Here is a 12,437-nt window from a genome sequence, read left to right as displayed (position 1 = left end):
TAAATAAATGTTTTTGCTGTTATTGCTTTTATTTCAGGTCTAGCAACATGGCAATTCTAATGCCCTGTATTTCTTTGCATTATATCTTCTTATTACACTAATTCTAAAGCAGAAGTAACCAGTAGCTCTATAGCAACAACCTTTGCCAATATCTAGCAAACCTGCTCTCCATGTCTCAAGCCTCATGCCTTACCTGTTTTAAGTGATCAGCAGGCCTGCCAGGAGATGACAACAGACCCCTGAACCTGCAAGGCTCCCAGCACTCCCACTGTCATCTTTGAGTAGACACAAGTGGTAGGGAAGAGAAAAAAGCTTCAGAGGGGTGAAAGTGAATATTGCCACTAAGAGGAACTAAACACACTCATTAGGGAAATTGTTGACATTAAGCAACCAGGCATTTTAACTTCAGGTATTACAAAACACAGAAGCCTGTAATTATAATTTTGGTCATCTGGGCCTGATAATCATTCTGCAACATATGTAAGTGACAGTCCCCATACACTGACAACCATAACTATCTGCAAAACAAGAATATAAAAAAAAAATTAAAAAAAAGACGTTTAAAAATTAAAAAAAAAGGAACTGATTTAAGTTTTCAAGGTGCCAAAGATAATAACTTCCGAACAGTTATGGGAAAAAAAGCATTACTGAAGTTGGCAGTAATGTTTTCCTCCAATTTATTATTTGGAAAATTAAATGCCTTTTGTGAAATAATGCAGTTCTGTGGGAAGAGAGGTCAAGTTGTACTGCTAAAGCCTTGACTATAAGGGCAGAAGATATTTTGCAGATATGCAAAATACAAGCAGAGCCACCTAAAATAATGTGCCTCAATTAAAAACCTCTGATTTTTCATTTGCTTCATACAGAAGGGCTGCTCAAAAGGTAATGCCTCTTATCTTATTAAGTTGGTCCACGATGTCAGAGGCAGATGGTGATATGGCAGCAGAGGTTGAGCCTTCTGTATGAGAAGTACTGAATTACAGCCTGAACCTCTGATTGACCACCTGAGGCAAGCAATGAATCAGTCCTGGGAGCACAGGTAAAGGCAATTCTCCTGTGCTACTAGAAGGAGCAGAACCTGGCTCCACCTCTCCTAGACCCCATTTAAGAGCTGACTACCACTAGGGAAGTAGATTGCCCTTCTTGGAGTCTTCTCAGTGAGCTCAGATTTAGGGTAAGCTTTTCATCCATTCTTCTTTAGTCTGATAGCCTGTTTAGCCTAACTTTCCTGTATATTTCTTAATTGTAACATCTATACATTCAGTGATTACACACCTTCCCACCCATGTTCTTTTACATTTTGCTTATGTGACAGATGGCAGAAGAGTGGCAGTCTGAGTAAGTAGATCTGACATAGAAGAGCAAATGAAGCAAAGGTGTGTCACTGAATTCTTGCACATGGAAAAAAATGCACCCAGTGACGTTCACTGATGCTTGCTGAATGTTTACAGAGAACAAATGGTACATGTGAGCACAGCGAGGTGGTGCATACTGCATATCAGTAATGGCAACATGAAAGAGAAGCCACGTTGTGGACAGCCATGCAGATTTTTATGAGTGCATGCAGATTTTTATGAGCAGCATACAGGCTCTTGTTCATTGCCGGTGAAAATTCATAGCTAGTGGTGGTGATTATGCTGAAAAAACAGCATTATGTAGCTGAAAATCTGCTCTATCAAACAGTGTTATTGAGCTCTTTGTATCTGTTGTGGTGTTCATGGAAATATATAAGTGGCATTACTTTTGGAGCAACCTATATAAAACTGGATTCTTCAAATTCACTTTTGATTAGATCCTATAATTCTGCCTCTTGGCAGTTACAATAGCTAAGAACTTTGTTCCATTTTAATATTCAAGAAATTATGAAATAAAAGGCAAATAAAATAAAGGACTGCACTGAAAAACATCTCTTTTCATGGAGGCATGAATATCTGACTGTAGGTCACAAGGATATTTAGGTTAATCTTGCTCTGGTGTCACAGCCTGATAGAGACATCATATGGAGATAGAGGAGAACATTGATGATTACTCTTCCTGCATTTCATCTTCTAGCAGCTGTTCAGCTGTCTCTAAATCAGGTAAACTCTCAGCTGCTCATTTCTCTTCTAGGTTTAAAGCTGTATGGCATGTCATCTACCATCAGGAACAGGGCACCTAGACTTTGCATTTCCTTTGAAAACCTCTAACACAGTTAGCTCATTGGAGATTGCCAGCAAAAGCCAGCTGCAAGAAGATGCAGCCCAAATAAAGCAATAGCGCTCTGCTCTGCAGGTGGGAAATTATCTCCACATTTGGAGAGAAAACTCTTTTTAACTATTTTTGTCTCTCTCAATTTTATTTTTTTTTTACAGGGGACAGAAGGACATTTATGGCAAAGGGCTGCAGAGACAGGCAAGTTAATAAAAAAAATTGCCAGAGCTGAAAGACAATAAGGCCTCAAACTATTCACCAATGGTACCGAAAAGCAACTCCTAAATAATGAGATATCACCAAGAGAGGTTTCAGAAGCCTTTCAATAAAGTGATTGCCCAGTTCTGAAACGATACAAGTTTTACACATGCAGACATCAACAGAAAACTAACTGAAGAAATCACATTTATAGATTTGGGTCATCCATGAGATTCAAAGAGCAGGCATTCAAAAAAATCACCTGAGGTTCAGCTGAAACTATCAGATTACAATCACAATCTGTTTAAATTCCTAATATGAAGATGCTAAATTATCTGAAACCTGTAATTAACAGACCATTTTTTCCTCAGCTGAATAGTATTGCAGTCAGAATACTGCAAATGTCAAGGAGTTTAAAATAGAAATCTGGAAGCGCTTCCTAATGTAGGAGTGAATATCCCATTTTCAAGACTGTAGGTAAAGAAGAATTACAAAGAAGCTATGAAAATACTTTGATATGGGTACAGGCTATTTAAAAAAAAAAAAAAAAAAAAAAAATTACATTATGTACTACTTAAATGTCTCTGAGAAACTTAACGCTGAAAAATATTTGACAGAAATTACATTCCAAAGATACAAATTGTATGAGGTCTAGCCAGAGTTATTTTATTGTTTTAATAGAGTAATATCTGAAAGAAAAGTATCCCAGAGAACGTTCTGGCTTTTTTAATAGTCAGAGTACAGATCCAGCTCTGGTAGGAAATTGAATTTGCAATTTGTATTTATAAATAAATAAATAATCCAAGTATTTTTACAGCACTGGAAGACTGACAAATGTTGCAATTAAAGAAAAAACCACAACCCACAACCTTCACAAAATTTGCTGTTTTACCTCTTAATTTCCTGATCACGTCTTAATTAGGAGCCTGGAAAATCTTTCTGCACTTATTTTTATTTCTATTTTAAGTTTCGCAAGGGACATAAAGCACTGTTTTGCTTACTGAAATGACTAACGCAGAAAAATACTGTCTGATTCTCCTCTCACAAAGTCAATGCTCCAGATCTTTGTAGTTTCTCCTTCATGCAAAGACAGAAGCTGAAAGTTTTCAGCAATCTGAATGTCTAAAAATGTAAACAGCTTGACACAGGCATGGAGTACTTGGTGGGAAGCAGACCTAAGGAGCAGCCAGAGTTTTTCCAGCGAGTGAGAATATGCTCAACTAAGTTAGGGCTATGTTTGCTGCATTAAATAAGAAATGTAAAGAGGTATACTGCAAAACCAAGGAAAAACTTCATTGCAAGCTTGTTGTCCCAGTGTCAGTCCCAACAATATGCCTCCCCTTACATGTAATGACTGGTGAAGCCATCACCAGATCCCACACGTTGCTGGTAATCTTCTGTGTGCCTGAGGCTCACCCTGGTCAGTACTTGGAGACTCGCAAAGCAGGATACAGATACACAGGGATGCTTATGCCTCTTAGTCAGAACACATCCTTAAAAAAATCTGCTTTTCTATGTATTCAGGACTAGCACTGATTTTAAAACTTCAGTGTAATATTCGCACATCCTGAAAACCATGCCTGCTTTCCATGCAGATCCACACTCGTGGAAAGCATCTCAGAACTGTGACAAATACTCAGGCACGGGTGCTTATAGTTCTAAAATTTCCAGTGGTACTCTAAATTTTGACACATCCACTTATTACATCATTTTTGGCCAAATGCATATATCTGATTAAATCAGCCACGGTGCATTACTAAACACTGAAAACTGAACTTTGTTGTGAGGGAGACAGTTGAAATTCAGAAGTGGTAGACATCTAGAAGTAAAAATGAGTCTTCTGCCCGGCTATCTGCTTTTTAATTTGTGCAAGATGGGCTTTCACTTCAAACTTCACTAGCTTTGTGAAGTGTTTTTGTTCTACAGGCTGGCTACTCCCACAGCAGTGAGGCACATTCAGAGTTAATGTGCAGAGTTCAAGGGCATAAGGACCCCACGGCCACTGCTCCAACAGCAAAGAATAACATGAAAAACAAAGCAAACTACATGAATGAGTCTGCCCCAATGGGAAAACAGGAAACCTGCTCACCAAAACAGCAAGAAAAGAAAACCCTGATTTTAATGACCCTTTTCGCCCTTGACTTCTGGGAGAATGAGGAAGCACAGACCAAAAATACAAAAGCTTAACTGACTTTAGGGTTGAAAATGGAAATGAGCATCAGAAATTCATATTCAGCCTTAGAAACTAGTGACTACACGCAAAGCACTGCCAGGCCTGAAAGGAGAGAGAGACTAGTGAGTTTTTAGGAAGCAAGGTTTCATTTAGCTTTACTTGAAACCTTGGTCATTTGTCACTTGGCAAATAAGCGACGAGGAAAAGCTCACGCACTTCAGACACTAGAAATAAAGTACTTTTTGTGTAAATTATTTATACATATAAATAAAAACACAACTCCTCTCTTTCCCTGACCTGAATTTTCAGCTTTGGACCTGTTCAGCCACACCCCAAATTGTATTTACACGCAGGGCACATGAAGTGATGAAGAAAAGGCTGCTGGCCACAGAGATAATTTATTTGAACACATCGGAACATATCACTTCATACTGACAAACTGTCAACGAGAATACAGTGATATTCTCATGATGATATGATAACAGTGATATGATAACAAATAACACTTTAAGGCATCATTTCAGTTACTGACAATTTTCATATGTGCAAGAAGATTTAAAGTATGTATTTTTGCAACCCCAATTAAGCAGCCTTCTGTGAGGTTATTCACTGTATATCTGCTTTAGTACAAATGAGGAATTGGCTGTTTTTTTTTTCTTTTCTTTTGGTTTCTGCATTACCACAATAGTACACAGCTTTTCTCCCAACAGCTCCGTCAAAATCACTTCCAAATGCTCACGAAAGCTTGTACTGATTAATCCACTACACATATAATTCCTATGGCACCAGGCCTAGCAGAAATTAAAACAATATTTTGTGGAGACAAAGAGATATCACAGCAGCATCAGCAAAAGATATCTCTGCTTCCTCTTTGCACTAAGTTCCACCTACCCTAACGGCATGTGGCTGACAAGGGAACAGAAACACTCAAAATCAGTGATGGCAAACCATTGGCATGTCATACGATGGTGCTGAAAGGGATTTGGGCTGGCACCAACGAAGCTTAGTCATACTGCCAAATTTTAAAAGGTATCAGGCCCTGTTTCTGCTATTGACACATTCCTGTTAGAGAGGAAAAGGCAGAGAACCACTTCGCACTATAAAAACCCCAATCCATTCAACCCCTTGATTCCTTGTTATTCCATGGAGATCTTTGATTTCAAGCTCTGTGGGGCCCAAAGCCTCTCCCACTGGCTGCTGCTGTGTAGCACTTAACGGGGCTAATTCTTGTCTAGCACTGGAGCTCCCGGAAAACTTAACCAAAGAACACAAAATAAAGAATAAATTGTTTTGTATGTGTGTGTGTGTTCTTCTGTGGCACAAAATAGGGTTTGCCAACATGATTTAAACCTAAATTTAAACCTTGCCTAAATAGATTCACACCGACTGTATTAAATGTTTCTCTGCTAAGCTTCTGTAAAAACTCTGAGAGGTATGCAAATGCTTATCAATTACTTAAATCAGATCATTTTTCAAGTATGCACTCCACAGGACACATCTCCTTCCTTGGGGGATGATCCCAAGGAAACCATCTCAGGTTACATGCTGCTCCCTGCATCAGCTGCTCCAGTTTAACTGGTAGTAAGTTACTCTCACTATATGCAAGTGCAAACTGATGTACTGAACCAGAGTGTGATTCTGCAGTACATTTGAAATGCTCAGGCTCTAGGTCTGATTTTCATTCCTCCTGAAGGTTTTCAGCCTTTCAAAAAAGCAAAGTATAACCTTGATAGACTACAACATCCAGGGAAAACTCACCACCTCATATTAAATTCAATAGCAAAATTTTCAATTTAAAAGCAATGTTGATTTCACTATCAAGTCTCCTGAATCACAGAGTACATTTGGTTTCGTTACTGCAACAACTCTTGTTCATCTGAATTATTCATTACAGTATTTCTGCTCTATTAGCAACAAAACCACAGTGTATTTTGAAAGAGTGGTGCAAGGCCACTGCACCTTATGGAAGAATTAATGGATTTGAGAATTAACAAAAAAAAAAAAAAAAAAAAAAGAATGTGCAAATTCACCTAATTTAAAAAACAGAACACATCCCAGGTAAATTAGAATAACAAAGAAAATTTGAGGGCAACTCCTTGCTGAACTCCTCTTGATGTGGTTTTGTAATCCTAAACACATCCTTGTAATGTTAATAATAGATCATTCCACTTGTTTTAAAGATTTATCAGATGAACAGTTTGCTGAGACATTTTGTGATGCATTTGCTTGTAGATAGAGTGAACACGGTTTCCTGAAATGAATGTGTTGCAACCAGTCCTCTATGTTGAGATGGACACACTATCCAAAGTTTTCAGACCCACCTAGCTACAGCTGCATGGTTGTTTCCAACAACAAAAATATATGTATTTTTTAATGATGTTAAATTAACAAAGAGAAATTGCAGCAGGAATCACAAGCAAAAACACTTCTTATAAATATATCATGTTTGTTTAGAATTGCCAGCACTTGTGATCAAATACCTGGTATGAAGACAGGCTGAGGGACCTGGGATTGTTCAGCCTAGAGAAAAGAAGGCTGCAGGGTGACCTTGTTGCAGCTTTTCAATACCTAAAGGGAGCCTACAGAGGAGAGGTGAATCAACTCTTTGAAAGGGTTGATTACCGCAGGACGAGGGGAAATGGTTTTAAGTTGAGGGAGGGGAGATTTAGGTTGGATGTCAGGGGGAAGTTCTTTACAGAGAGAGTGGTGAGGTGCTGGAACAGGCTGCCCAGAGAGGTTGTAGATGCTCCATCCCTGGAGGTGTTCAAGGCCAGACTGGATGGGGCCCTGGGGAGCCTGGTCTAGTATTAAGTGGGGAGGCTGGTGGCCCTGCATGGGGTAGGGGGGTTGGAGCTTCATGATCCTTGAGGTCCCTTCCAACCCTGGCCATTCTGTGATTCTGTGAGGGAAGAAGCCATACATCACAACAGCACAGCTGAGAACACATTATCATCTTGCTAGCATCTTGGGTAGGTGTCTCCAGCCACAACACACACTCAGGACACTGTGGCCCTCGCCCTAGCCTATGGTTAAATTACTGGCTACTTCCTACCTCTCTGCTACATAAAATATAAATACAGGGATAATTAAGAAAAGGAAAAAATAAGAGGCAGAACCATGCAAAACAAAGAACCAAAGCCACTTTCCACATTCAGGGCAGAATGGATGTAACCCTCTGCTCCAAGAAGCCACTGAAAGCAGAACTGAAGATCTAGGAGAGAGATGGCTCTTTTCACAAATGTCAAGTCAAAACAGTAGGAATTACATAAAAGATAATCAGAACAAACTCTGATGGTTAAGAACTTGTAAGCAACTGAATTACTAGGTTGTTAGTTAGCAAGTTCTCATGGAAGAGCAAATCACTGCTTAGCTTAATGCCATCTTCTTCACATATACAATGGCTTCAAAGTGTACATAGTTAGCCTAAGTTGTCCGTTAGTTCACTCACCTGTTGGTCTTTGTCCCTGCCCCGGAGACCAGCAGGTTACTCAACATGGAAGCTGAAAAATTCTAATGGCTTTAACTAACAATTTGTGGGAGCACTCTTTCTCTTTTTCTTCTTTTAATACAACAGAATACAGGGCAAGAAAAATAGCAGTGTGCCTACCACACGCTTGCTCATTTTGGTCTGACTTTTGCCTTCTCTGAAATCTCTCTAATGCTTTCCAGGGCTCTTTCCTTATTTTCACAGAGACAAGAAACCTAGATTTACATGCACTGACCTGCAGATAGATCCAAGTTAAGCTCTGAGCCTCGCTTTAATAATCACAAGAGTATAAGAATGGGCAGTAGAGCTGTACTCCATAACTAACATGGGCACTTGAACCTTCAGCCTTTTTTTGTTTCTCTCATTGCTGCTTTTAGCCTTGTTTGTCTTTAGTTTTCACAGACACACTTCAGTAACAAATTGTTCCTTCTTAATTGTATGCTTGGTAATCAGCTTGTAAATGATTTTGGCTCAGTAGTTCAAGATTTTAAGAAAGACAAAGAACCAATATCCTACCTTGATCAGTTCTTTGAACTTAGGATCTTCTTTAGAGTTAGGATCAATCATAGTGCGTTCCTCATTCTCCTCTGTTCAAATAAAATGGGAAACTAGTTAGAAGAAATGTACACTTGAAATACTGCAACAATTACTGCTCATGAAGTGGCCTGTCAGCTGATATAGAAATGACTGTGTCCAATCATCAAGCTGGCAGGGGAATATCCAGTGATCAAAGCATTTTTAGACACAGAAAGATAGTAACTTCCTAAAATAAGACTGTTTCCACTGACCTTCTCCAGCTCAGAACACATCAGAAAAATGACCATCCTCCATATTCTGTAGAGCATGGTAATATTAACATGCCAAAAAGGACAGCCGGTTACTTTCCTCTCTCTCCTCAATTTGTATGTGATTTCTTTTTTTAAAAACCCTACCTAAATTACACTATCCTGAAAAGCAAAGTAAGCTTATGACACTATAGCTGCTAAGACCTCAACTGACAGTTTGTGCTTCCACATTCTGCTTCCCTGAAACCTGGCACATAGCAAGGGTCACATGCACATGGCCCTGGTTGTAAGAACTGCTTAACTTCTAGGAAATGAAAATGACTCAAATTTACATCAGTTCAACTTATGTTTGGAGGAGGAACATAAAATACATTTTTCATGTGAACAGTCTATTTCTTCCATTACTATGAGATGGAAAGATCTGAGAAATACTTTCCAATGGCCAGCAAAACAACCACAAGAGGCAAGAATGTAAAGATTAACATTTAGGATGGATGACTCAATATTGAATAACTGGAAGCAAAATCAGCTTACACTCAGTAAAGCTAACAACTAACCAACTTGTGGCAGAATTATCTTTACAAAAGCATGTGTGGACAGATACATCACATGCACGTATAAATGCTCCTGTAGATATGGATATTAGTATTTAATAAACACCTGGAGCAAGTCTCATATTTTAAAGTTTGCTGCATGCTTTCAAGAGGTAGACCTCTCCCTGCACCCCTCATTTGGTAGTAAACTGACAGCTGTGATTTAAGTTAGATCTGTTCAAGCAGATAGCAAACACTGCCTACTAATTTATCTATAGAACCCTTAAGTTTATCTTGAGAAGTAATATAGAATTCTACTTTCCGTTTGATTTTCCAGTTCCTTCCTGCATGAAAACAAAGGAGAATAGGTGTTTGGTATGACCAAAGGTCAGGTCAGTGCTACTTTGGATTGAATAACTCTTTAAAATCCAACAATGACCCATTTGCAGTGCCTTGCTCTTACAGCAGCATTTCGGTCCCTTCCCTAACCAAGGTAGCCTTACAGCAACTCTAATCACAGTGCTAGACTCTCAGGTGACAAATCTAATACTCACACTTCAGATAAACTGTACCATCTGTGTGTGTTACCTTAGGCTTTTCCCAGACATTTGTGTTCAGTATTTTGCAGTGTCCCTATTCTTTATTAAAAATAGTAATAATAATAATAATAAGGTCCTTCTATCCAGACACACCACAAATTTCAAAAAAACTTACAGAGAAACCTGATTTTTTTCTGTTGCTTTTTTTCCCCATTCCTTTACTTCCCCATTATTCATTGGGATGAGTCAAGAAGTCTTGCTGTAAGGAAGTGGCACCCACTACACACCCAGAAAGTTTCTAACTGAAATCCTGAACAAGATTTGACCCATAATAGTACACACAATTCACCATAAAGTTCTGTTTGAGAATCAAATATAATCTATCAAATCTATAAAATTATGCTGCTACTCTATAAGAGACTTATCTTCTTTCTACAAAGCATTGCTTGCTTTACATATTTAATCCTAGTCATACCTAATTACTGATTTCAGCATAGTAAATGCTGATCTGTTGGTTATCAGATCCCATTTTGCTGCACCACCACTTAAAAGAGGCAAAACTAACTAAAGTAATAGCATCTACCACTTAAGGACAGTGAAGCACATACATTTGAGTCAAGGCAGTTTAATGGTCCCATAGGAACCACAACACACTCTTTGCTATGGACTTTCTGTGAGTTGATCCTTCAGTTCCCCACCTATATGTGTAAAGATACTTCTTTACCAAAGGAAGATGCCTGTTAGGAAAAACAGAGTGAGATATCCTTGGACCATGAGTTAATGAAACTGAAGCAACTCTTAAGCAGACAATCCCAGCACCATTTTCCTTCTAATTCTTTGCAAAATTGCAACTTGCTGTTTGTTTTCTGGATGACCAGAGAAGAATGGAATTCCTCTGCAAATTCATTGACCAAGTAATCAGTAATTGCATAGTCAAGGTCTGTAGCATACTGTACCTAAGAGAGTATCCTCTGGATGGATGTCCACAGCGCTTGGGTTCATTGGCGCATTGATAGCATTTTTACCTTCTTCTTGCAGATCACTCACTGAGGAGAAGGGAAAAACAGAAAGACTGAAATAAATACAAAGTTTGCAGATATGCAAAGGCAGAAGAGACATAATTAGAGCAGGTATCTTGTAGATCCATTTCAGAATGAACCCAAACTTTACAGAATGAAGGACTGCAGCTGCAGTGGAAAATAAAATCCAAGGAACATCCATCCACAGCTTCTTATTAAATTGAGTTGAGTCACCAGTCTACCAGCTAAAAATATTTTGCAAGAAAATCAACACTATGGTAAAAATAATGTCAGAGTGCTTCTTTCTCCAGAAGGAAGGGGTATGAGCTGCAGAATTGCCTGATCCAGAGCAGACAATTAACTATAAAATCTAATTCACTTTTGATAGCACTACCACCGCTCATCACCACTTTTTCCAACAGCAGAACACGAGTCACTATTTGCTACTGGCCTCATTAAAAGCCTCAGAGAATCCTACCAAATAATGAAAATACATTTAATTCCTGCATTGACAGTGGCTGAAAAATAGATGTAGCATGGTCTGGTGAAAACAAATTTGGAATCTTTCACACCCCCAAACATACAGCTCTCAGTTTGGAAAGTCAGTATGGTACTCTGCATCATTAAGAAGGACATTAAAATACCTCCTTACATAATGTTACATGGGAGGAACTAAACAACCAATTGCTTAGTACTGTAGGACTTCATAGTAAGGAAAGTCCTAGCAGAATTATAGTATTTATACGGTCTCTGACATTTATCTCCTCTTAAACACAGAAAACAACTACTTACAGTGAACCTTTAAAAATACATGCGTCTGAAACAGAAGATACAAACAGACAGCAATAACTCATTCATTAAGTGACAGTTCTGTGTAAGCAACAGCTAAAAGCATTTGTGTGTGGCCTGCTCTCTGCACTGCACAGCTTTTCAAGGGGAGCAGAATAAAGTTCACAACTGCAAACCAAACACAGCATCTGCAGGCTGAGATTTAATCACCTGATTAAACGTCACTGTTAAATAAACACTTAATTGCCACTTTCATGCATTCATTATTAGTTTGGGAAAGCTCTCCAAAGGTCAGAGAGCTAAGCGGCCTCAGTCACCAGGCCAAGGAGCTTTCAAAGCATGCTCTACCCTGCACTGTTTGCATGCTCCCAACTACAGCTTTCTCCCTCAAGCAGCTCCTACAGGACCTGCCAACAGGAATCCATCCACAAGACGGCATAAGAAAAATTAGGTGGAAACTAGCTACCAGAAGTGAATATTTTTTAAGCCTTCTTTTAACTACAAATGCCCACATGCCACTTAAAATCACATTTCTTTCTAGATGTACCTTTCTTATGATTCTTACAGCATTGCTTCTATCTGTGAACATCAAGTGTTCAGTAAGGACAGGGTACTGGTTTAACTAGTGTTCTACAAATGCAGAAGAGATTTCCTAAGCTTCTCGGGGCCAGGAATGCATGCGATGTGCTATAGAAACAAATTACTGCACACACCTCAAGACACA

The 12,437-nt window shown here is 38.9% G+C and overlaps 1 protein-coding gene across 1 annotated transcript in view; it reads right to left on the bottom strand.

Moving 5' to 3' along the window:
- The window catches only part of PARVB (parvin beta), a 59,239-nt gene that overhangs the window by 27,377 nt on the left and 19,425 nt on the right, over nt 1-12,437 (bottom strand). The window contains exons 2-3 of the mRNA XM_042835124.1: nt 10,862-10,951; nt 8,565-8,635 (exon numbers count right to left, since the gene is read on the bottom strand). Of these exons, the coding sequence (XP_042691058.1) occupies nt 8,565-8,635; nt 10,862-10,951 (161 nt within the window). The remainder of the gene's footprint in view (nt 1-8,564; nt 8,636-10,861; nt 10,952-12,437) is intronic.

Source organism: Centrocercus urophasianus, unplaced genomic scaffold (assembly GCF_019232065.1).
Source record: "Centrocercus urophasianus isolate 14NV4802_14NV808 unplaced genomic scaffold, USGS_Curo_1.0 seq_5, whole genome shotgun sequence".
Lineage (NCBI taxonomy): Eukaryota > Metazoa > Chordata > Aves > Galliformes > Phasianidae > Centrocercus > Centrocercus urophasianus.
Note: the sequence above shows the minus strand (reverse complement) of the source record. Positions and strands in the feature narration are given on the sequence as shown.